Source organism: Syngnathus floridae, chromosome 16 (genome assembly GCF_059516105.1).
Source record: "Syngnathus floridae isolate MCC-2025c chromosome 16, RoL_Sflo_1.0, whole genome shotgun sequence".
In the NCBI taxonomy this organism is placed as follows: Eukaryota; Metazoa; Chordata; class Actinopteri; order Syngnathiformes; family Syngnathidae; genus Syngnathus; species Syngnathus floridae.
Window position 1 is genome coordinate 1,287,548 of NC_142428.1, and position 22,086 is coordinate 1,309,633.

At 44.0% G+C, this 22,086-nt stretch overlaps 3 protein-coding genes across 6 annotated transcripts; 1 reads left to right on the forward strand and 2 right to left on the reverse strand.

The window, feature by feature from the left end:
- Positions 1-3,777: 3,777 nt before the first annotated feature.
- On the reverse strand, positions 3,778-6,873 carry supt7l (SPT7 like, STAGA complex subunit gamma). Of its 2 annotated transcripts, none has more exons than XM_088356374.1 (5): positions 6,762-6,873; positions 5,913-6,362; positions 5,497-5,821; positions 5,085-5,322; positions 3,778-4,910 (listed from the first exon to the last, which is right to left on the reverse strand). In XM_088356374.1, the coding sequence occupies exons 2-5, from the start codon at positions 6,335-6,337 to the stop codon at positions 4,600-4,602; spliced, it is 1,299 nt and encodes a 432-aa protein (XP_088212500.1). In that variant the 5' UTR covers positions 6,338-6,362; positions 6,762-6,873; the 3' UTR covers positions 3,778-4,599. The 2 variants fall into 2 exon arrangements, with proteins under 2 accessions (XP_088212500.1, XP_088212501.1); XM_088356375.1 differs by having other exon boundaries at positions 5,913-6,359; positions 6,762-6,860.
- Positions 6,874-7,059: 186 nt separating this feature from the next.
- slc4a1ap (solute carrier family 4 member 1 adaptor protein) lies at positions 7,060-11,507 on the forward strand. Of its 2 annotated transcripts, none has more exons than XM_088400868.1 (14): positions 7,060-7,917; positions 8,056-8,251; positions 8,327-8,455; positions 8,544-8,604; positions 8,724-8,863; positions 8,935-9,095; positions 9,182-9,251; positions 9,346-9,535; positions 9,669-9,765; positions 9,834-10,056; positions 10,279-10,368; positions 10,436-10,503; positions 10,590-10,659; positions 10,772-11,507. In XM_088400868.1, exons 1-14 carry the CDS (start codon positions 7,084-7,086, stop codon positions 10,819-10,821), a joined length of 2,379 nt encoding a protein of 792 aa, XP_088256994.1. In that variant the 5' UTR covers positions 7,060-7,083; the 3' UTR covers positions 10,822-11,507. The 2 variants fall into 2 exon arrangements, with proteins under 2 accessions (XP_088256994.1, XP_088256995.1); XM_088400869.1 differs by having other exon boundaries at positions 10,282-10,368.
- A 645-nt stretch (positions 11,508-12,152) lies between these two features.
- On the reverse strand, positions 12,153-21,634 carry LOC148384841 (uncharacterized). 2 transcript variants are annotated; one of them, XM_088400871.1, is made up of 6 exons: positions 21,416-21,557; positions 21,017-21,115; positions 17,346-17,427; positions 16,650-17,170; positions 15,028-15,081; positions 12,153-13,192 (listed from the first exon to the last, which is right to left on the reverse strand). In XM_088400871.1, exons 2-6 carry the CDS (start codon positions 21,083-21,085, stop codon positions 13,088-13,090), a joined length of 831 nt encoding a protein of 276 aa, XP_088256997.1. In that variant the 5' UTR covers positions 21,086-21,115; positions 21,416-21,557; the 3' UTR covers positions 12,153-13,087. The 2 variants fall into 2 exon arrangements, with proteins under 2 accessions (XP_088256997.1, XP_088256996.1); XM_088400870.1 differs by lacking the exon at positions 21,017-21,115 and having other exon boundaries at positions 21,416-21,634.
- Positions 21,635-22,086: the final 452 nt, after the last annotated feature.

Consider the following 22,086-nt stretch of genomic DNA (forward strand, 5'->3'; position numbering starts at 1 on the left):
GTGTTGGGGTTTTTTTTCGAAATATTTCCATACTTGTTAGAAGGTTGGCTCACAATGCCCTTTCCTAAATTGATCGTTCCCAGCAATCACCGTCAGCCGAATTTGGATATTCACCTGAAGACAAGTGAAGGAGAAAAAAAAAGTCCAACCTGGAAAGATAGAATTCATTAGGAGAAAGACAGGGTTTTAATAGAAAATCATTATACACTACAAGTGTCAAGGGCTCAGGGAGCTAGCCGAGGTTAATTTCATTCTCTCCTCCCTCTCCGGCAGCAAAACATTATCTCTGTCTGCACATTTTAAAAGAAGGATTAATTGAATCATTTGTGTAGCGAAGGCATTGAAGGCCGCAGTTTGGAAAACTAAGTGAACAATTGAAACTCTTCAAACCAATTGTGTCCATTCAATTCAGTTATTGCTAGGTTTTTTTGGTTTGTTTTTTTCCAATGACTAACAATTGAATTACATTTGGATAACTAAAGGTCAAACTACAATGACTGAAACAGATGCTTGTTTCTGATTATACATCAAGGTGTAAAAAAAAAAAAACACATTCTCTTTATATTTTTTTAACTAAACTGTTTCCAAAATTACCTTTCACTAAAAGTCAGCGAGCGTAAACTCCAGCTCTCTGCAATCAAAACAAACTAGAAAATGAATGGATGAATTTTAGCTAGATCACATATTGTAGCAAACACAAGCTATGGATATGCTCCAAATATAATCGTGAGCAATGAAGCTCACACTGTAGACAAAGAAAATACATAGATACCAGATAGAATAAAGTTGAATCAAAGGAAAAGCGCCATTGATATCAAGCTGTTTGCAAGCGTGCTGCCACTGTCAACAAAATCAAAGCAAATTGAATGCTGGAGTCGATTGAGCAAAGTCCAAAATGAGAATGAATTAACCTTTCCAAACATGTAACACAACAACAACAATTGCTTACTAACTAGAGTGACTCCAGATAACAGGCAATCATCTTGGCAGCTAAGTCACAATGGTAGGTATCATTTAAGTCTGGTGGCATCTGCGTTTGCTTCCGAAAGCATGCCGTCATGCTGCGTCCACTTTATTGTGTTGACACAATCGTGTTCCCAATTAGGAATCGCATACTCAAATAGTTTGAAAAAGGATTTCTGCTGGTGAGAAATGCAACTTTGGTGGAATACCACAGATCAACTACACCCTTTCCCTGAAAACACAGTCACACAAAACATGTCAACAGTTTGACAGAACAACATCCAACGTACAAAATAAAAGCTTTTCTCGGAAGAATTAGTGGGATTTTGTAGTCAAAATTGCGGGCTAGAAACATAAATGTTTATCAAAATATTTTAATTTGAAAGTCACACTGTATTAGAGATTTATGGCAAAGAATAACTTGAATCAAATTATCGTTATGTGTATGAATGTGAAAGTGGAGTCATTAAGGACTTAATGACATGAAAATCCGAGAGTGGGTAGAAAGTGAGGAAAAACACTATTAACACCAAACATACAACAGACAAAAAAAAAAATATTCTAACAGATGTGAAGTGCCGTTGACTCAATCGGTGGCTCGATTTTATACGCAAGCGGCAACACTGATGTAACACCACTTTTTTTTTTTTACTCTTGTAAAGGATCACACCTATATTATCTTTACATCATTATGTGAATGATCATTTTTAAAAATGAAGGAGGCATGAAGGTTCAAACCAAGAGGCTGTTGCTTTTTAACGAAAGAGCTGAAATTCAAGACGTAAAAAGCGGACATCAAAACAAAGATTCAAATGTTTGCCATGCCTCCATGCTTCTGAGTGTGGATGTGACAGTAATTAACTATGAAAATCCAAGCCAGGGAGACAAATAATGAAGAAAAAGAGATCATCGCAGACACATTTGAGTACCTACTCTGGGCCCTTTTGATTGAAAATAATAATTGGCATGGCTCTCACGAGCTTTGAGTCCAATGATGAGTTAATTGAACAGCTTTTACTTTACATCATAGCAGCGCAAATAACCAATGAGCATTAGAAAAATGCAAGTGCTACTATTCCAAAGCAGAGACTCACAGTGTCATCTTTGTCAGCAATTTTGGAGTGTCTCAAAGTGTCTTGATGGCTTTAGAAAATGTGGCAACCAACAACAGATGCCATGAAATGCTGTCATACAGCTTCAACTCAAATGAGGCGGCTGTTGCGCAACTGCACTGTGACAAAGATGCGGGCTCACAATTCTTTCGCAGGCTCTGCGAGAAGAGAGGAAAAAGACTTTTTAAACAACAGGGTGTGATGTGGGAACATCCTGGGACGTGAACCTTTTTCAATGCATTTTTATTTATATAACATGAAATCACTTTAAACGTCGCACGTAGCACAGGTCAAAGCCCGCACTCCTGGCTTATTAAAAACCTAAGTGAGCCTCAGCTGAACTCCATTTCAAGCAACACGGTACAGCATTCATCAAGCCAGCTCATCATTTGAAGGCGTGATAACTCTCTTGTCATGAATGTTTGAATTGCAGATGATGAACGATGAAGGGCAAACACTGCCGTTTAAAGGTAAGAAGCAAGAGACTGACTGGGGGCTCCTTCACTATATCAATACATCACATGAATTGCTTTCAGTGCTTGATGAGAACACATTGCATTCGCTCGCAACAATTGAAGCGGAATAGAATGGGAAATGCAAGTACTGTCAGTTGTGTGGGGGCACGGCTCAGTCTCTAATGAGCTTCACCAACATGCTGCTGCAACACTAGAGGTGCAAACGGTTCTGCTGACTGATTTAACTGACAATTATAGGGAGCGCTACATGAGTTCAACGGGGGTCTATTGGTAAAATTGACTGTGTGCATTTCAAAAATTCAACCAAACCAAAAGTGTCAAACTCCAGAGATACAGACTGTTTTGCCTTTCACTCTATATTATTCCAAATATTGTATGTAGCCTACTTTAAGTGTGGGGGAAAATAATACCATGCAGGGCTGGTTTAATATTCTCTGTGTATTTTTTTGCAATTATTAGTCATGTGCGATGGGATCATTTGTTCCAGTTTCCTCTTTTATTGGGTATTTCTATACACAAGTGACAAAAGTGGTGGTGCATGCGATATAAATAAAATACAAGTAACAGCAAGCGTTTGGGGACTATGTAGTGCAAAATTAAGCCATTTGTTAACGTTCTGGACGAATTAGATGTCTGGTAATTGGTATCACTGCATTGGCATCGAAGCCTCCACTGAGGCGCTTCTATGTCGTGTTGACGATAGCGAGCAAAGCAACACTGCCCTCTAGTGGCGGAGAGATAAACTAAGGATGAGGGATGGACTTGCAGATATGATTGCCTCAATTTCACAATTTTCATTTATTTTTTTAAGAGTGACATTGTGTTGCTGCTTTGCATGAGTTTAGGCAAAATATTGATGGTGGGCAACATGGAAGTGTTTTGATATGCAACAATTGCTTCAGTTCAAAACTCCATTTAAATGAGTTTGCAATCAAAAAAAAAAAAAACACGCTTTCTGTTAAACACATTAAAAATGTCATTCAACTCATCGTGCGCCTCGGGCACACCTCTGTAGCCGTTACCCTGGAAAACAAGGTACCTTGGGGGGAAAAAAATCCATTTCAGCCAGCCATCCCTTGTTTGTCAACAACATTCAAGATTCGGTGCTGTCCATGATCCACATTTAATGATCCATCAGTTAGGCAGTGGCAATATTACAAACGTTTGGAAAGCGTTCGGGAGAGACCTTTAAATATATTACACGTGATACCATTGAGCACTCCAACTACTTTTAACCAAGCCACTTTATTGCCACATATGGGGGAACGGTGCAGATCACTTTTTTTTTTTTTTTGTTCAGACAACCGTGACTTAGCTATCACAGGACTTAATTAGACGTTCGTACAAACCTGGCTATAAGCACTTCTCCCACTCGGAACATGCACAGCAAACTGCCCGTGGATTTGAATATATCAGCTCATTGAGCAGGAAAAAATTAAGCAATTACTTTGCCATTATGGCTGAACGCACGATGTCTTCATAATGTGCACAAGCAAACGGCACTTCCTGCTGGTGTCTCGCTGTCAGCTTGGCTAGAACAGATGCTAATTTAGCATTACATCTGAAGGTTGCTAGGTACGTATGTGGAGCACGTATAGTGCAGCCCCTTGTGTATTGCCTTACTACATGATTGGTCTGGACTTCAAAATAATATGCAGCAACATTTCTGCTTCTGGCTATGCAGATTAGATTTAAACAGAGAGAAAACAAAGCATTCAATCCAATTATGGAAATGATTATTTAAAAAAAATATGTTCATACCTGCATTTCCCATCATAACCTTCTTTCAAATAAGCCAAGGAAAACTCAGATGTTTTCTTCCTTTCATAATAAATGATAAATCTTGCTAATCAATGTCTAACAATGTCAGCAACTTTGCTATGTACTGTACAATTGATTGTTTTTGAAGACCAAAACAATCAGGTCAACTTTTTTTTCCTTTCATTTTCTATTCAATTTTAAAAAAATGTTAAAAGGGTCCAGTGTCTCTTCCTTCAACAAATGCCACAAGCTCACATCAATTAATCAATTAATTGATTTTGACAACCTCACATTTTCCTTGCTCGTTTCTTGGGTCTCTGATTGAAGACTGGTGAGGTGCTCATCAAAGAGTCCGGGGAATGGGAGGCATAGCTGCCATCTGATGCCGCCCCAGCGGGAGAGGGGTTCATAGCGCCTGCAGACTCGCTCATTGTCGACATGGGGCCACCCTCGTCAAACACGTCTCCGCCCAGGTGGTGGTGATGATGGTGGTGATGATGATGATGGGGGTGATGTGAAGCACCCTGCCCTTCCTCGCCATCGTGCGGTTCCATTTTTACGTGTGGCCACAAGGGGGAGTTGTTGGCCACACCACCACCTTGAAATAACCAAGAAAGAAAAAGTGAGACATTATTCAGCCCAAGGCAGAAGAAGCAAGCACTCTGTGACCACTGGCAATTCACAAATGACCTTCTCCCAGGAACCTCATTTCATTCAATTCAACATTTGCTCATTTGTTTTTCTTGGATTTGCGGATAAAAACAGGACTCGCCTGAGGTGTGAGGAGAATGGTCGGCATCCAGGCCTGCTGACAGCCTCTCACCATGAGCCCCGAGGACCCCCATGGGCAAGGTTTGGTCCCCAGATGCTAGGTCAGCCTCTGGCTCCTCACTAACAGGGAAGGAAATGTCACTCATCGGCTCCTCCTTGATCCTGGGGGGCTTGGAGTCCTCCGGAGCCTTTTCTGGATTCACCAACCTCTCGTATTCTTCTGACAGATCATTACAGACCTGGAAGAGCACAAGCGATTTTATTTTTCAGTCCTACTAGCAATAAATGACAAGCAAGGAAATAAAAAAAATGGAGCCTCCACTGTCCACAGCTCTAGGTAGTAACTATACACTCATAATTAAAAGACATAATTAATCAAGTGAGACATGATCATAAATCTTGTCTTCCCTCACCTGCAACATGTAAGTGTGATAATCCTTGATGCGCACTTGCCAGAAGTGCTGCAGGGCAAGCACACTGCCGATCCCCATTTCATGGAAAACTTGCTCCATCACATCAGGAAAGGGACTGGCACCCAGCCGGGCCTCCCTGTCCACAGCTACCCGCAGAAGGCGGGTCAGGCGTAGGTAGTGCTCGTGAACCAGATCGGTCAGCGTTTCGAGGACGCTCTCGTGGGCCATCTCCAAGCCTGCGTGGGCCAAGATGGTGGCCACTGACTGATAAAGGAGCTGTCTGCAGGAGGGCCAACTCAGCTCTGTGACTGGCTCCCCTTTACCCCTGAAAACAAGAGAATGCAAATTACGAGGGAGGTAAAAGGACACCAGAGAGAGTAGACAGATGTAAGAAATGGATGTAAGTAAGAACTTACTTATAAAAGTCACTTTCAGGGTCACTGTGGCGGAGCTGAAAGGGTTGTCGAGGTTCTTTGCTATCAATTGGTAGCAAGTCATCAGGCATGGCAGGTGGGGTGGGAGGACGCAAGGGCAGGTTTGGATCCACATCCTCCGGCCTGCCACCAACCTCCGAAGACGTCAAGCTCTGACCCTGAGATGCCTCCAGAAGGCCACGGAGGCGGCGGGCATGCTGGCACAGCTGCACCGTGTGAATCGTCAGACTACAAGGTTCTGACGGGACGTCCAACATGGTGGTGGGGCGTGGGCGCTGGGCCGACGGCTGATGCAGCGGAGGGTCCTGCATCTCCACAGAGCGAAACTCACGCTGGAGCAAATCAAAGGAGCTGCGACTGGCGGGGCCACCTGCAGGCCCGGGGATCTCGCCCCAGTAGCGCATCATGATGAGCAATCACAGATAAATACTACTGGAATTCGAAGAGCAGATGAAAAGCAAAAAGAGAAGGCAACAGTGTTAGAATACAATACTGACTGACAAGTAGAGTGTCAAAGTAAACCTTTGAATGAGAATTCTCAGATATTGATGGGAGTAAAAAGGATAAAAGGACGCTGTCTTTGCTATAGCGGCAACAATTGGAATAACGCATGGCAAGCTATAGCTGTCAAATTGTCTCAGAAAGCTAAATTTAAAAAAAAGAAGAAGAATTCTGTACTTTATCTAACTATAACCTGAAAGGCAACGAATACCGTTCAACATTGAGTTTGGAAAGGCAAAGCATTTCAATGCATTAGGGCGAGACAATTATGCTGATGTATACATTACGTGCATATTAAATAGGAAAAAATGTATAGCAATCGTGCCTCACCTCTCCGTAAACGAAGCGTTTGCTAATGCATGTGTATCAACATCAACGACCAATGATCACCGTCCTTATTTGAAATGTTGAAAAGGAAATAAGACTTTGTGTTATCTTGAAATATATTCTGGTGAAACACTGTCTTCATATTTTGTTCCGGAGAGATCATGTAAATCAGTAACAAAGCCATTTTGTTCAGCTGGGCATATTGAATTGTTGTCCTTGTTTTATAAATTTTATTTTAGCATTATTTATGTTTCTATTTTTTTTAAATTTACGTTTATATATGAAAACAACACCCGGACGAAATTGCTACACGCACTAAACAAACATGGCCGCCTCCGAGCAGCTAGACGCGAGCGTGATAAACACGGATGAAAAACAGCGCGACTCAGCGATGGAAACGGACGACCGCTCCATCTCAGAGAAAAACACAGAATCAAAAAAGAAAGAAATACCTGGAAGTGATCAGGAAACAACAGACCCCTTTAAAAAACCAACTGCGATCACTGCGCCTTCTCTGTCCAGCAAACGCAACCTGAACGCTGCTCCTCCATCCAAACCCGGAGCTGAGAAGAGACTCACGGAAGAAAACAACAAAGCTCAAGTTGAGGACACTAATTGTGAGCCATCTGCTCTTCCAGCGGACAATAACGAAACGCCGGACACTGCGCCTGAAAAGAATACAGATGGCGATGAACACTCAGACGCTCCTTCAGTAAACGTGCAATCAGAATTAAAACGAAGGGTGCTCCAAGCCAAGGTTCCTCCCGCTGGCAAGTTCCCTCCTCTCCCATACACAGAGCCTGAGTGGGGTGGCCCTGCCCCGGATGACCTCTACGCTCTTGAAATTCTGAAAAACGGCACTATAGTGGACAAGGTGCTTCTCAAGCATCAAGGCTACTTTGTGGTTGGACGTTTGCCGGTGTGTGACGTCCCTCTGGAACACCCCTCCATCTCCAGGTATCATGCTGTCATCCAGTACCGACAGCAGCCCGGCCAGGAGGAGTCTGTTGCGGAGGAGCGAGGTTTCTACGTCCAGGACTTGGGCAGCACACACGGCACCGTCGTGAACAAAAACAAAATCCCCCCCAATACGTTCATCAGACTCCGCGTTGGACATGTTCTTAAATTCGGTGGCAGCACGAGGTTATTCATTCTACAGGTCTGTCTTGGTTTCCGAATTAACGACATTGTGATTTTCACATAAATGAATATTATTCATTAACAGAGATCGTAAGGTGATAAAAAAAAAACAATGTGAGCAAATTTCTGCATGCAATTAAAGTTAGCTCCTTTCCAGGGTCCAGAATTTGATGAGGAAGAGGAGTCTGAACTAACAGTCACAGAGCTAAGAGAGCAAGGGAGGAAGCAGAGGTCGGAGCTAGAGAAGATAATGATGGGAGAAGGTTCTGATGATGGGAGCGAGGCGAAAAGTGAAGGGAACAGCGGCAAGGGCAAAGTATCCAATGAAGACTCAGGCTGTTCTTGGGGAATGGGTGAGTTGTTGTTTTTTATGACGGAAGTGTTACTGCTGAATCTGGGTATGAACACCATGCAAATTCCCCATGCAGCTGAGGAGCAGCTGCCGGAAGAAGATGAAAATGAGGAGAACCCCTTTTCAGTAGAGTTCCGAGAAGACCAGGAAGCTGCCTACCTAAAGGACCCTAAGAAGGCCTTACAGGGTTTTTATGACAGAGAAGGTAATAGGACTTATTCATCCACACCCAGAGAGGGCAGAAAATGTTTTTGACACTTTATAATATTGTCTTGGTTTATATTGACCATTAGGCGAAGAGCTGGAGTTTGAGTATGAAGACAAAAGCCACGGCAGCTGGCTCTGCAGGATCAAGTAAGTGTTCTGAAGACGGTTTACCAACAGAAATGAACTTGGTGGTTTCATCAGTGGTAGAAATGTGCTTCTGAAAACGTACAAAGCTGCAGAATGATCCTGCCAATGTGTCTTTTCAGGCTGCCGGTGGACGACGCCTTGGGCCGACAGCTCGTCGCTGAGGTGACCCTCACGGGCAAGAAGAAAGAAGCAGCCGTCCAGTGCTGTCTGGAGGCCTGCCGGATGCTCGAAGCCAGAGGACTGCTGCGCCAGGAAGCAGGTTAGCCCTTGAAAGACACCACCTTAACACCTTCTGAGCCTTCTAACAAGTGCGTGGCTACGTGTGTACAGTGTCCCGCAAACGCAAGAAAAAGAACTGGGAAGATGAGGACTACTACGACAGCGACGATGACACCTTCCTGGACCGGACAGGCACCGTGGAAAAGAAGAGGAAAGAGAGAATGAAAAAAGCTGGAAAGATTGAGGAGCGGCCCGAGACCCATGACTCGCTGGTAAAGCGAGCAAACAAGCACGCGATGGCAGAATACAGTGCTTACAAAGATGGTCGAGCTCACTTTTGATTGTTTTTCTCTGGTAGCTGGCCAAGCTATCGCAGGTGGAGAAGGAGATAGTAGAAGCGCAGAAAAAGCTCGGCACCGCTGGGAAAAGTGAGTCCTTTTCAAGTGGAACATCTTCGGCTGTAACGTAACGAGAGATCTGGGTCAAATGAAGCAGTGTGACAACTTGGTATTTGCTCACCAGACACTCGGGGATCTTCCGCCGACGACCCGCTGGACGCCTTCATGTCGGCCGTCCGCAGGGATGAAGCCATGGATGGCGTGGAGCGCAGGAAGCTCCACGTGCACATCGCTGATCTGCGAAAAGATGCCCAGCGACTCCGCAAGTTGGCGGAACTCACTCGCCCTTCTCAGTTGCCCTCGCTGGTCCCCAGGTGAAAAGCTCCCTCGTGTTACACTATCGATTCATTTACCATATGGATGGTCAAATTGCAAAAATATCAAACATAGATGTAACTTCATGGAGGCTTTTCTTGCGCACGACCTGATCATACTTTGATGTTGTAGCGGAAGCTCAAAGTCTGAGAAACCAAAGGCAACCTTGCCACTTTTTGGAGCCATGAAAGGAGGAAGCAAGTTCAAGTTGAAGACCGGCACTATCGGGGTAGGTGACCAGAGAGGAATATGACGTGAAACTGTAGCAAAGATGACAAGTCTTTGTTTCTTCTGTAGAAGATGCCTCCTAAGCAGCCCCCCTTGCCTCCTGAACTCTTTAACATGAAAGAACTTCCGCCAGGAGGAGAAGAGGAGGAGGAGGAGGAAGAAGAAGAAAAGGGGGAGACGGCTGAAAAAAAGGAGGATCATGAAGATAATGCACACGAGTTAAATGTTGATCCTTCAGAGGCCAGTGACCTCATATCTCAAGAGACAAGAAAATCAGTGCCGGAGACAAAAGGTCAACTGGCAACATTTCCTTCACAAAACAGTTGATGCCACAAGGTGGCAGTAGTTGTTGCAATAATAATTACACTTTTTTAATTGCTCTACGTCTTAAAATGCAAGTGCAGCTAAATTAGTTAGATTATTATTTTCAAATCATTTTTTAACATTCTTATTTATTGAGACATACCTGTATTTTAGGTTATGAAACATTTTTCAATCAAATCTTTCCTCATAGCAGAGCAAAGTACAGAAAAGAGGAAAAGCAAGGCTTGTAGTGACACGGGGAATCAGAACATCAAGCCCAATCCTGAGGCACCATCTTCCGGTGAGATTTATTGTTTCCAAGTGCCACGCTCTTCGAATTTGCATATAAACTCGCTGTGTCTCAACAGAATCCAGAGACAAGGGTGATCAGGATCTCAGTCCAAAAAAGAAAAAGAAAGTCATGGGCCCCAGCAGGGTAAAAGTATTTTTTCCCCTCTCTCTCTCTCTCCTCCAAATTGTCCTCCTGTACAAATAAGAGCAGCTCACGGTGTGTGTCCACAGCCGCCCGTTCAGCTCTCGAGTCAATATCCACAGGACGACCCCGATTACTGTGTTTGGATGCCGCCGACAGGTAAGTGCCTTCCGCAACCATGAGTCAATACACTTACATGAGCCAAAGATGCTCCCATAATCTTTCTGCAGATTGCCAGTTGAATCTTATTTGAGACCAAATTCACTTTTAGGTCAGACTGGAGATGGCCGCACTCATCTTAATGACAAGTATGGCTACTGAATGGAAGAAAGCATGTCATCGTGTCATTCACAACGCAACATGTCAACGGCTCCTGCACCATCGTATTTGATGATCAAGCTCACCAGAGACTACAAGAGAATCAAAGTCAATGATAAAGTTGATCGACAGAAAGGACTGTCGGTTTGCCAATGCAGAGATTTCAGCCCAGCAATTGCATTGCGACCTTTTCACCCTTCCAGCAGAAAAGAGAAAATGGCTGCCCAAGCTGATGTGAGCTGAATTCAGCTTTTTTTCTTCCTCTTGTCTCTGGCTTCTCCTCTTTCACTTCAAACCACCTGACATTCAATCTGTATCCCTCCCTTGTTTGGCTCTACTTGATCACTGGCATTAATAGCCCCGCACACGCACACACGTACACACACTCCCTGCAAAAGAGTGGAGCAGGGAGGCAGAGCAGTGAAGCAGCTTTTCTGACCATCTGGACACTTGGATGGCTTACTGGATGAAACGCAAGCTGATAATGACTCGCGCTACAGTAAGCGGAGTTGTGTGTCAGCTGACGCACACATACACTCGTGGGCCAAGCTTCTCAAAGTTCTCTTTTTAACAGGATCCTCCTTACGCTGCAATCGGCCATTGTTGCGCACTCGGTGCCGCTCATTTGATTTGCGGACATCGGTAAATACTTTTACATTGTATTTTGTTGTAATAAAATGTCAACGGTTTGTCTTGATGTGAACATTTATCACACAATGCACACATTTTGGCTGTCAAGATATTGCTGCGACTTGCTAATCATTCGTGGAAAACATCTATGCTGGCTTCAAACAAGTAGGACAAGCCTTGTGTGCCCCCCCCCACCACCACCACGCCGATTCTTCTCACACACAGCAACTGTGACAAGCCACCGATTAACGCACTCAGCGCAGTGGTCACAGAGCCACTTGGCGTGCTTAAGCAACCTCGTTAGGGGTTATTAAGGGCACTTACATAAGGTCAGTTAGGTCAAAGCGTGATTCAGCTAATTTAAAAAAATATAAACAAATCTAAGTGGTCTTCACATAATATAAAACATGACAGTGCTAGTATTATAATATTACATTTTGAATATGTTTATACAAGTGTGTTAAATGATTTGACACTAGTAGTTAGCAATGCTTGAAAAGGGTTTCATTTTAGTCCCTTGCCAACCCACTTGACCTAAATTGTAAATCCAAAGAGCTGACTACCAACCAGTATGTTATGTTCTTGACATAACGCAGTGTTCAGTTGTGACCTCTTCCTCTCGCTCAAAGTCAGCTGGGATAGGCTTCAGCTCACCCGTGGAAGCAAGAACATGCAGTCCAAAACTGCAAAAAATAACAATCACCTTTAAGCAAGAGGCCACAGAACATTTATTGATTCATTTTGTGCGACAAGGGATGACAAACCGGTCACCATGTTACATTCGTTTCAGCCAAATCTCAGTTAGCGTGGCGACTTTTATTTTTTTAATGGATTGATCAACTGGAATTTCGAGCTGAGACCGACCTCAGCTTCCTTTCGACCCACGGGAATGTTATTTCAAGGCATTAGAGACAATATAGCGGTGGTCCTCTTCTACCTAAAAAGTCATGAGGTACAATAGTGAAAAATAAAATGGCACACTACAAGTTGGCTATGCGCAATACACAGCACCAGTTACAAATGTGCAGCAAACTATTGGGTACTCCTCCGTCTCTCTCTCTCTCTTTCTGCAAAACAATGGAATCCATGCAAGGAAAGAGGATACATTGAAAAATGTACATCAACTAGATGCAACTACGTCGCTCATACATAGCTCATAATGACCTGCATATTCAAAAGAATAACACATCGGACAGAAAAAGATTCTTCTCCAGGTAGGCAAATGTGACCTTTTGCATGGAAACGTTAGGATATTGACTGAAAGCCATCTTTAGAAGAGGAAGTTACCAATAACCTGATGAGCAGTAGGAAGAAACCATTTTGATTGTCTTACATGCATTAGTTCCCTTGCAAGTGATCACATCCAAAGGGAAATTCAGATCCGACTTTGTGCTCAATAAACCGTGTGGCTTTCTTTCAGTCCCAAGGGGTAAAAAAAAACCTGAAATATCCTTCGAAATGTTACGTCGAGGCCATTGCATTCTCCAGAAAGCTGATCGGAGTTGTACGGGAATAATCAAAGTGACGTTGTTACAGGGTGGGAATACCTGAGTGTGCAAACAAATGTCTCTTTCCTAACAGTCACTCTTTTTGAGAGAAGGAGGGATAGGCTTCATCTACCAGTGGGCTCGTTTCTTCATCAGCACGGAGGATCCTCGGACAGGGGCGCCGTGCTTAAAGAGCGAAAGGCAAAAATGGAGGGATCGCTCGAGTACCTGGCCGGAGGACGACTGCCGCTCAAAGTCTGAGGAGAGACAAAGAGAAATGTCATTCCATATTGGATTCAGTCCCACTACATTAGCTTATGCTGCATTGCAAAAAAAAAAAAAAATCAATGAAATAAAAAAGATCCCAGTGTCACTATTTGGCTCGGCGAGCAAACTCTGCGACACCAAATCAATTATTTAACCAAGTTTCCTGTTGACGATAAAGTTTCTGCAGACTGCAGCATTACCTTGTGTCGTATACACACCATTTTTTGAGGGGTTTGTCCATATTCCAAAATTGATCTGGGCATTGAGGAGGGGTAATAAGTAGCAATTTGAAAGAGGAAAGGACTGGCTATTTTTTTTTTTTCCACATTGCAGGTTCAGTGACAAATGATTTTCCACTTTGAGACAGACTAATGGCAGAGTGAGCAGGAATCTACTCTTGCTGGGTCTGTGAATTCTCAGTCTAAAATTAGCCCTGGTCATTTTCCTCCAGACAGGAATTGACAGGAAATGACTGTTGAATTTGGCAATAAGGCAGCGTTTTCTCCGGAACTGGCAAAGTGGGGCGGGCGAGGTGCAAAGGTGGACCCTTTACAAACAACCTCCAGAAATTTGACACAGATACTTCCATGCCAGTGGTAAGACTGATATTTTTGTTTCCCCTCCAACCACCCTACATACTTTCCCACATCAAACTTCATTGGACACAACATTCTCTCTGTGCTGCATGAAACCGGACGCCACTGCTCTCGGCCGAGGAGTGCTCATCGCCTAATCTCCTCTCCTCTTCACTTCCCTCTTCACCTCCACGGGGACGAGGAGGCCCCAGCAGTAGCCGTTGCTGTTTTTCTCCCTCTGCTTTCCATGTAACAGGCCTACCTCCCTCCCTCCCTGGACAAACGACAACCTTCTCAAACCCAAAAGAGCTCCCATTGCTTGAATATTTCAAGCAAAGGGCCTCCCCCCCATCCAGATCCAATATCTCTTCTGGATGCAAGCCAGGAAATTGGAATAGTGGAAGAGAAGTGTGATAGCACAAACGGTCAAAAGCATCTCTCTCTGTGCAATGCTGCAGCTCAAACAGATAGCAGCCGGCCGCAACTATAAATGGAAAATGACTTCATGGCTTGTAATGGCACACGGGGGAACTGCAAAAGCGTCGTCCTCCCTCTCCTTCCTCCTCAGCACTCTCCGAGTTCACCCTTGAAATGGATGCAGATTGCGAATGCCTGTCTCTCTGCGTGCGATGAGGTTCCATCGACACGATCCCACACAAGGTGACGATGACGTCACTCTTCTCACCACACTGCGCGTCCTTCTGGAATCGCCCGCCCTGCGCCAAGTCCCAGTCCATTCTGCTTCCCTTATGCACTACTACTATCTAAAACCCAACACGGCTTCCAGAAGGCGGATGATTCATAGTAGATGTTTGTGAGAAGACTCGTAAACAGCCAAAGCCATTTTAGCGGGTCAACTGGGTAATTGCGTGATAGATCACATGACAGGATATTTATGCTTGTCTTATTTTGTTGTACGGAGGATCATTTCTTCTATTAAAGCGCTGCATAAATACATGATGATTATTTTCATAGGGACTATCAGATCTGCACTGATGCTGTTAGCAGGGCACGACTGCCAGATGCTTTCCCACTAGGTAGCTGGATTGACTTCAAGGTGCCAGGCTGGGCTCTTCGTGGGAGGGAAGGAGGGAGGGAGGGAGGGGGGGTACACAAACTTGCAATCTTATCATTGTTGCAGTGAACATACAGCATAAAGGGAATTGATTTGCAAATGTGCACGGGCTGAAATAAATAACATGGCACATTGCACAAACTGGTCATCGATCAACATGACGTATTAAACTCACTCGAATCTTTATGGTCCGTGTTTTTCCTCCGCAGTTCTTTTTCAGCAGCATTTTCTATGAGGGCGAAAAGAAAGAAATTCAATGTCAAATGAATACATGGTACATTTTTGAGGTGAGTGGAAGCATTTGACTGAAAAAGACTTCTGCTGCAGAAGGAACATCTGTCGTGACAGTGGCGCTCAATTAAGACAAGTTCGGTAGGATCAAGGAAGTGAGGCAAATCCAGCTGACTCAACTCAACTCAACTAAACAGTCAGTCAATGAAGCTTATGCAATATCCTGTCTCCCGTCATATCCACCCAAGTCCACTATTCTCAAAGAACAGCAGGGGTGAAGGGAGCACACAATCACCAAATTGTCTCCAGTCCAGGAGGTAGCTTCCAAAGGGGAACGGAGCTCAGCATTTTCATCTGTAGAAATGCCCAGTTTAATTTTTAACCCAAAAGTTTAATTGGCAATTATAATACCTAAGAAAAAGCCCTGATGTAGTGAAATATTACATAGTATTGCTGGAAGTTGTCCAGCTAAAGGGTTAATGGGAGGGAGGGAGGGAGACAGGGAGACTGGGGCTCAGTCTGTCAGCTACCTCCAAAGGCCCCCTATTGTATTCCCCGCAGCACCTCCCATTCCACTTGACTGAGTGTGCACACACACTCGCACAAACAACAAACTCATAGACATGAGGATGGACACATGGAGACACAAAGAGACGGCCGGCCAGGATGACACACACACACACACACACACACACACACACACACACACACACACCGCCCAGCCCCCTTAGACCCCTAGCCGAGCAGCACCCTTGCCTCATCGTCGGACATATGGACCCTTAAAAGCTGCAGTCTCTGCAAACGCACATCACCATCTTTGAACCATTTCAACTGGATTGTCATGATTAGGAGGCCGGCTTCTCCATGACTCATTAGCGGATGCTGTTTTTGTTGTGTTTTTAATCCTCTCCTTCTGCCTGCACCCCTCCGTCGTTTCCCCTCGCTTGCCAGCCTTTGTGAGAAACCAGGACGGACATCTGCCGTCCCTGCCTGCCTGCCTGCCTCTCCTTCATCCCTCTCCAGCCAGACCACCGTGGAGGCGGGCGGGCAGGCGGGCGGGCGGGCAGGCGGGCGGGCGGGCGGGCGTCCGGCTACGCAGAGGGATGACTTTGTTTTCTCGTGCGCATTTGTGTTGCCGTGTGTGCGCGTGTCGCTAAATAGACTAACGAGACATTTTTGTCTTGACGATTTGCATTTTGCGAGGACAGATCGGCAATGATATGGCAAGACTGTCAAAGCATTTCCTCCATAATAAATTTCCACTAAGCCGTCAAGTTTAGCACTGCACTGACAGGAACTGTCATCAAATACCGCAATGGAAAAATTCTGTCCGCCACCAAATGTGGAGCAGTGTGACAAGATCCGACTTTCCCTGATCCGGTGGAATATTTTGGGAAACACACTTAAATGGCTGACATATCAAATAGAGATTTGAGAATGAACGAATCCTCTCAGTAAAACGTTTTTATAAATGATTCCGCCATTTGGCAAAGCTTGACCTTTGAATCGGAGGCTGATATAATAGTTAGTGATTGACCCACAAGTTAAATAAAGGCGACGACAAACCTGTTGCATTTTCTCTAGATCAAGACTGGGCCTCCCCGACTCGTAGCTGTGCCGATACTTTCGATAAGGTGCCGCCTGGTCAAAGTGGGTGAAGATGATGGGCCGAGTGGCCGGCTGGACCACTTGGAGCTGAAAGCGCATGGGGGGCGGCTTGATGCTGCACGGCGGGCTGGAGCTGAAGAGCACGGGGCTGGACGAGGCGGCCAGACAAGCTTCGCTCTCCGCCAGAGGCTTGGCAATGGCGGCGGCGGTGGCGGCGGGCGAAGCGCAGCCACATATGTTCCGCACCTCCTCATCGCTGGACGCGCTGCTGTGGTGATCGGCGTGGCGCTGCGGAAGTGCCGACAGCCACTTCCTGTTGTCGCCGTAGCTGATCCGCTCCAGCTCTTCCTCTGAAGAGTGGCGATCCAGGTTGGCGTCTAGAAGCAGGCGGAGACGTCGTAAACGAGCCGGGGATGGGGCGCCCTGGTTGTGCTGCTGACTCGTAGCCAAGGGGGTGAGGGCGCAATTTCGACGTCTCTCTGTAGGAAAATTTGAAATTAGAATGACAATTTTAATAAATGATGTAGTATTATTATTAGTAGTAGTAATTTAATTTAATAGATTATAAAATGATTTTTGTATAACTATAGAATTGATAGGAATGTTCTGAGATAAACAAGAATAGTAGAGTCATTGAAAAAGCAAAACGCATACCTCTGTCAATTTGTGCAAGTTCCTGGTTCTCTCCTTCTGAGTCATCACTCTCACCGCCCTCACCACCGCCATGGTAAGAAAACTAGGAGACACAACAACAAAAAAAGAATTGCATTGTAAAGTCAGAATTCAACTCGTATCCCTCAAAGAGCTCTTTAAATGACTTCTTTTATCTTGGACTACAACAGCTCAAAAAAATAGTGCTAAATGCTAATATTGTACATCTGCACTCGTCCAAAAAGAAGTCATATATGAAATGTGGGGCAAGACTGCTACAAAAACATGCAAATAAATACATTGTTATTGGAAGACCGACCAAGTATCGACGCTTGGTATCGGTGCGTCGTCAAAAGAATGTACTTGTTATGCATGCTTCCCTAATTTTGCTTTGACTTGTGCTCTTTGGACAGCTCACAGTTAAACGGGCCCCATCCATACAAGGTCATCTGCTTTCTCTTTTGTGAGTTTAAACAGGACCAGAGTCTTTCCCCCAAAGACCCGTCCATCCGTCCGTCCGTCCGTCCCGGCAGACAAGGACGTCTACACGAGTAGCAACAATGCAGATTGCAATGTTCACAGTTAAGTAATGCGCTGCCTCACAATCAGTAATTACCACTTTGAGGCCTCGCTTAGCAGCTGCCATCTGCGCGCTCGGGTGTGTGTGTGTGCTTACACACCAACATACAGAACACAGCCGCCTAGACGAATGCACACACTCCCCCTTTCTTTCTGAATGGCTTAATAAAAAGGAAAAAAGGATGGAGCCACTGGGCCCTATTCGGCGTATAGTTTCACCTCAGCAACAGGTTGTGAAAGGCTCGCCATGGACCGTTTGCACGTTCACCATGTAAACGCATGTAGCATTGTGTCAGCGGTTGACATTTAGGATAAAAGCCCAGTAGCACATTCTTGACAACTGGCAGGCTAAAGTGTTTTGCACGTTATTGCATCATACATAAGTGCAATTACCAGCTAAGTTGTCTTCCTGAGAAACGGCACCGGGCTTGTTTGTCCTCAATGCACTGAGTCATCTACTGACACACACATTTGATGGCTTTCTTGAATATCTTGCAGCAAATATATCACCTGGCACTATTTTCTGTGCAACCTTTAGGTTAGCAAGTTTTTACCAAAATATGAATTGTTTTGTGCTTTTAAAATCAAGAAAATGGGTCCTTCTTGCAAGTTCTCCACTTTCATTGAGTGTTTCATTTTCAGTACCGCAAACCATGTGAAACATTAATTGAATAAAATGTGGTTTTGTAAAGCAAACATTGGGTGCACATGTACAAATATTTGCGTAGGTGTTGAGAATATTTTTAAAACAAAAACTAACTACTCGCGCTTACTGTGTTAAAAACACAACAGAAACAAAAAGTTTTACACTGGATGTTTTTGTTTTGTTTTGAATACAATAACGTCAGTGTCTATAAGAGGGCAAAGGATTTCAGAATTAAGCCATGCACGCTGATTCGAATTCTAATCAAGAGAATAAAACTGGATTTTTGTTCATACTTGCTCGGACAGACAAACTGTGTGTCAAGAACAGCTGAATGAAATCCTTGTCAGTCCCCTACATGGTTGAGCAGCTTGCTAAGCTGGATCAATGGCAATGTCACAGTGTACACACACACACACACACACACAAACACACAATCCAGTTGACACTCGCACACACTTTGCTGTGCTCTACTGACGTGAACACTGTCCCACTCCCCTCTCATGAACGCATACTAACGCAAGGTCAAAGATGGCCGATTGTCTTTCCCACACGCTTCTGCCAGTCGTAGCGTAGTACAATTAGTCATGATTAGGCTAAGCTCCTGGGAATAGTTCAGCAATACGGCCTAAGCGACCTCCGGTTATCCTCGACAACTGGAGTTGATGATGTTAAACTGAAATCTCATCATCGGGCCTTCGACGCAAATCAAAGTGGGAGTTCTTCTTCGACGGTGTTGGAAAGAAAAAACGGGTTTTCCCGTTCCGCATTTCCATTTTTAGCCCAGCATTAACACACATACCAGTAAACATTTCCAACAAGCGTGTCCTGCAAATCAACGTTGGAGCGCCCATGTGCATGTGCGCACGGAATGCATCGTTCTGCTTTCCTCTTCTGCAAACCTGAAAATAAACTAGAACCAAGCTACAAATTTGTAACCATATATGTCATGTATGTTTATGACTCCAACTTGTTTTTTCATCTTTGAATTTATACATATGGGATTTCTTTGCTTAGAATTATAGACTCCTAACCAAAATGGGAAAAAAAATAGGGTTGTAAACTTTGATAGCCATTGAGAGGTTGGAGAAAATCTGCCACTTGCATTATGGACAAGCCACTATATTCAGGGCACCCAAAAACTTTAATATGCATGACTGGCTAAAAGTTGGTGACCTTTTTTAACTCCAAATACACTTTTGCGGGGTCACAGGCAAGAAACATACTTTTCGCACGACATCAAACAGATTTGAAGCGACATTTCAGAAGATAATATACTCTCCATTTGTTTTCAGAGGCTAATTTTAAACAAAACATTTTTATGTAGCTTGCTTTGTTGTTCGATTTAAGCGGACTTTGCAAAGATTGTAAAATGCGGGTCTCCGGATGGCATCTGTCGAGAACCACTAATCTAATGGACCCTCTTGCACAGCTCTCATGACGTTTAGACTGCGTAGAATTTAATTTGGTGTATAATTTCATGTGATCAATGTTGCCCACAATGCTGGCATCCACTGCAGCCTGGTCATCATCCTCAAAGGGGGATCCTGCCATCTGTGTTCCCTTCAACATTGTTCTTGCTTTTTTTTTTCCAAAATTGTAACCCGCGGAGATTGTTGTCAAATGGAAAGAACTTTGAACCGTGGGATACTAAATTGAACATTGTTTTGCTGGATTTCAAGATTTATAAATAGATCATTTGTATGGATGGATGAATTTAACGGTTTGTCCAAAACCCTCCTCAGTGTTTGGTAGGAGGCTGATGCACTGCAGAGAAGTTGATGGAGTCCAGACACACAATCGGTCAGGAAAACTGCTTCCATCCAAACGGAGCAACAAACACAAACATGACGCCACAATAGAGATGGCACACTTTGCTCTGGATCCTCAGCCAGGCCTTTGAACAGGAGCCCTTTGGCACAAAATGGCTGCCATGTGACTGTATAGTTGGTCTCGGCACAATAGAGTAGTGAATAGGGCAAGTTAGTGACCCATGCAGAATACAAGGCACCCCTCGACACACCAAAAAGAACCATTGTGCAGCCTGTAACAATTGAGCAGCACTTCCACGGGTTTTGTTGCAGAAAATTGAAGGGTGAAGACGAGATGTTTGGACAATTATAGCTCACAACAACAACATTTTTTCATTCAACCGCAAGCACATCTATAGTTGTGTCACATACTATACATATTTTGACGTTTAAAACTTGGAATGATGTGACTAGCTTTTGGGTGAACATCATCCAAACACATTAAAAGTGCAAAATGGGTCGATGACATTTGGTGGGGTTGTGTTGCAAAATAGCTTTGCTCTTTGTAAACATCTGGCAAAGATGCATTGACAAGTCAATTCCATATACAGTTGTAATCAATGATAGAAATGAATGAACAGGCGACACTTTTTGCAGATGCAATCAGGACTGAACAATGAAATGAACTCGGGCAAACTTACCTTGAGTTGGAAAGGATGCATCTCATTGAGTGAGTGTCTTCTCAGCTTTTTGGTCAGAGTCTTTAGCATGTTGACCTGACTTTATGGCTTACAAATACGCTGGATCCAGATACAACTTCATGAGTTATAGGAACTTTGCTCATATACAATAAGGCACATGGGACTCTTTACAACTGACAGCCGCCCCCCACCCACCCACCCACAAAAAACAACACCGTCAGCTGCTACCGACTCCCGATTGCAGGAAAAAGAAGACCCCCAACTAAATTCAAACCTAAACTGGTTCAACTGCGTGCTTGCGGATGTGCGTCGGTAGCAAACTTATTCTGATCGAGTTCATTTAAATAGGCGTTGATTTTGGAGTGTTTTTCTTCTGGCACTGCAGGATGACTTACTCACCGGCGACCCGACTATACTCCAGAGATCATTTGGAATGGGTTTGGAAAAAAATAGCAAAATAGCAACTTGTTCGCATTCACACACGCACACATTCACACACACGCAACACACGCACAAATACGAAGCAGCTGCACGAGCCTTCAGAGTTTTGCTTTCACCAGAGCATCTCGCTCTCTGATTGGCTCCTCTACTGCATGACGTCATTTAAAGAACTCAAGGCGGAGGCGACTTAAAATCACGTTATCTCCTGTTTACTTCCCCTTATTGTATCAAAATAATACGCACTAAATTAAATACGTTCTTTTGAAATATGTCTAATTAAATTTAACGTATTTTAGCTTGCTCTACGGTACAAATTCGAATTGAAAAGATAAATTAAAATGTAAAATGCAGTAGTGTAGTAGGCCTAGGTGTTCATCAACTGATGAGATCAAGCCTTGCAACCACCGTCTATCCTAAAATGCTGACTTATGTGAGCATATGGTATTCCATTATACCTGAAAATGCTCAATAGATTTTGATTAATACAATTTAAAACGACTATCTGCATTCATTTCCTGCAATAAAACGGTACCCCTACAAGTGGATATTAAATTATTCATGTGCTCCTGGTAAAGTGGGACTTTCGTTTCAATTATGAATGGTTTCATAGTTCTTAAATGACTTTTTTT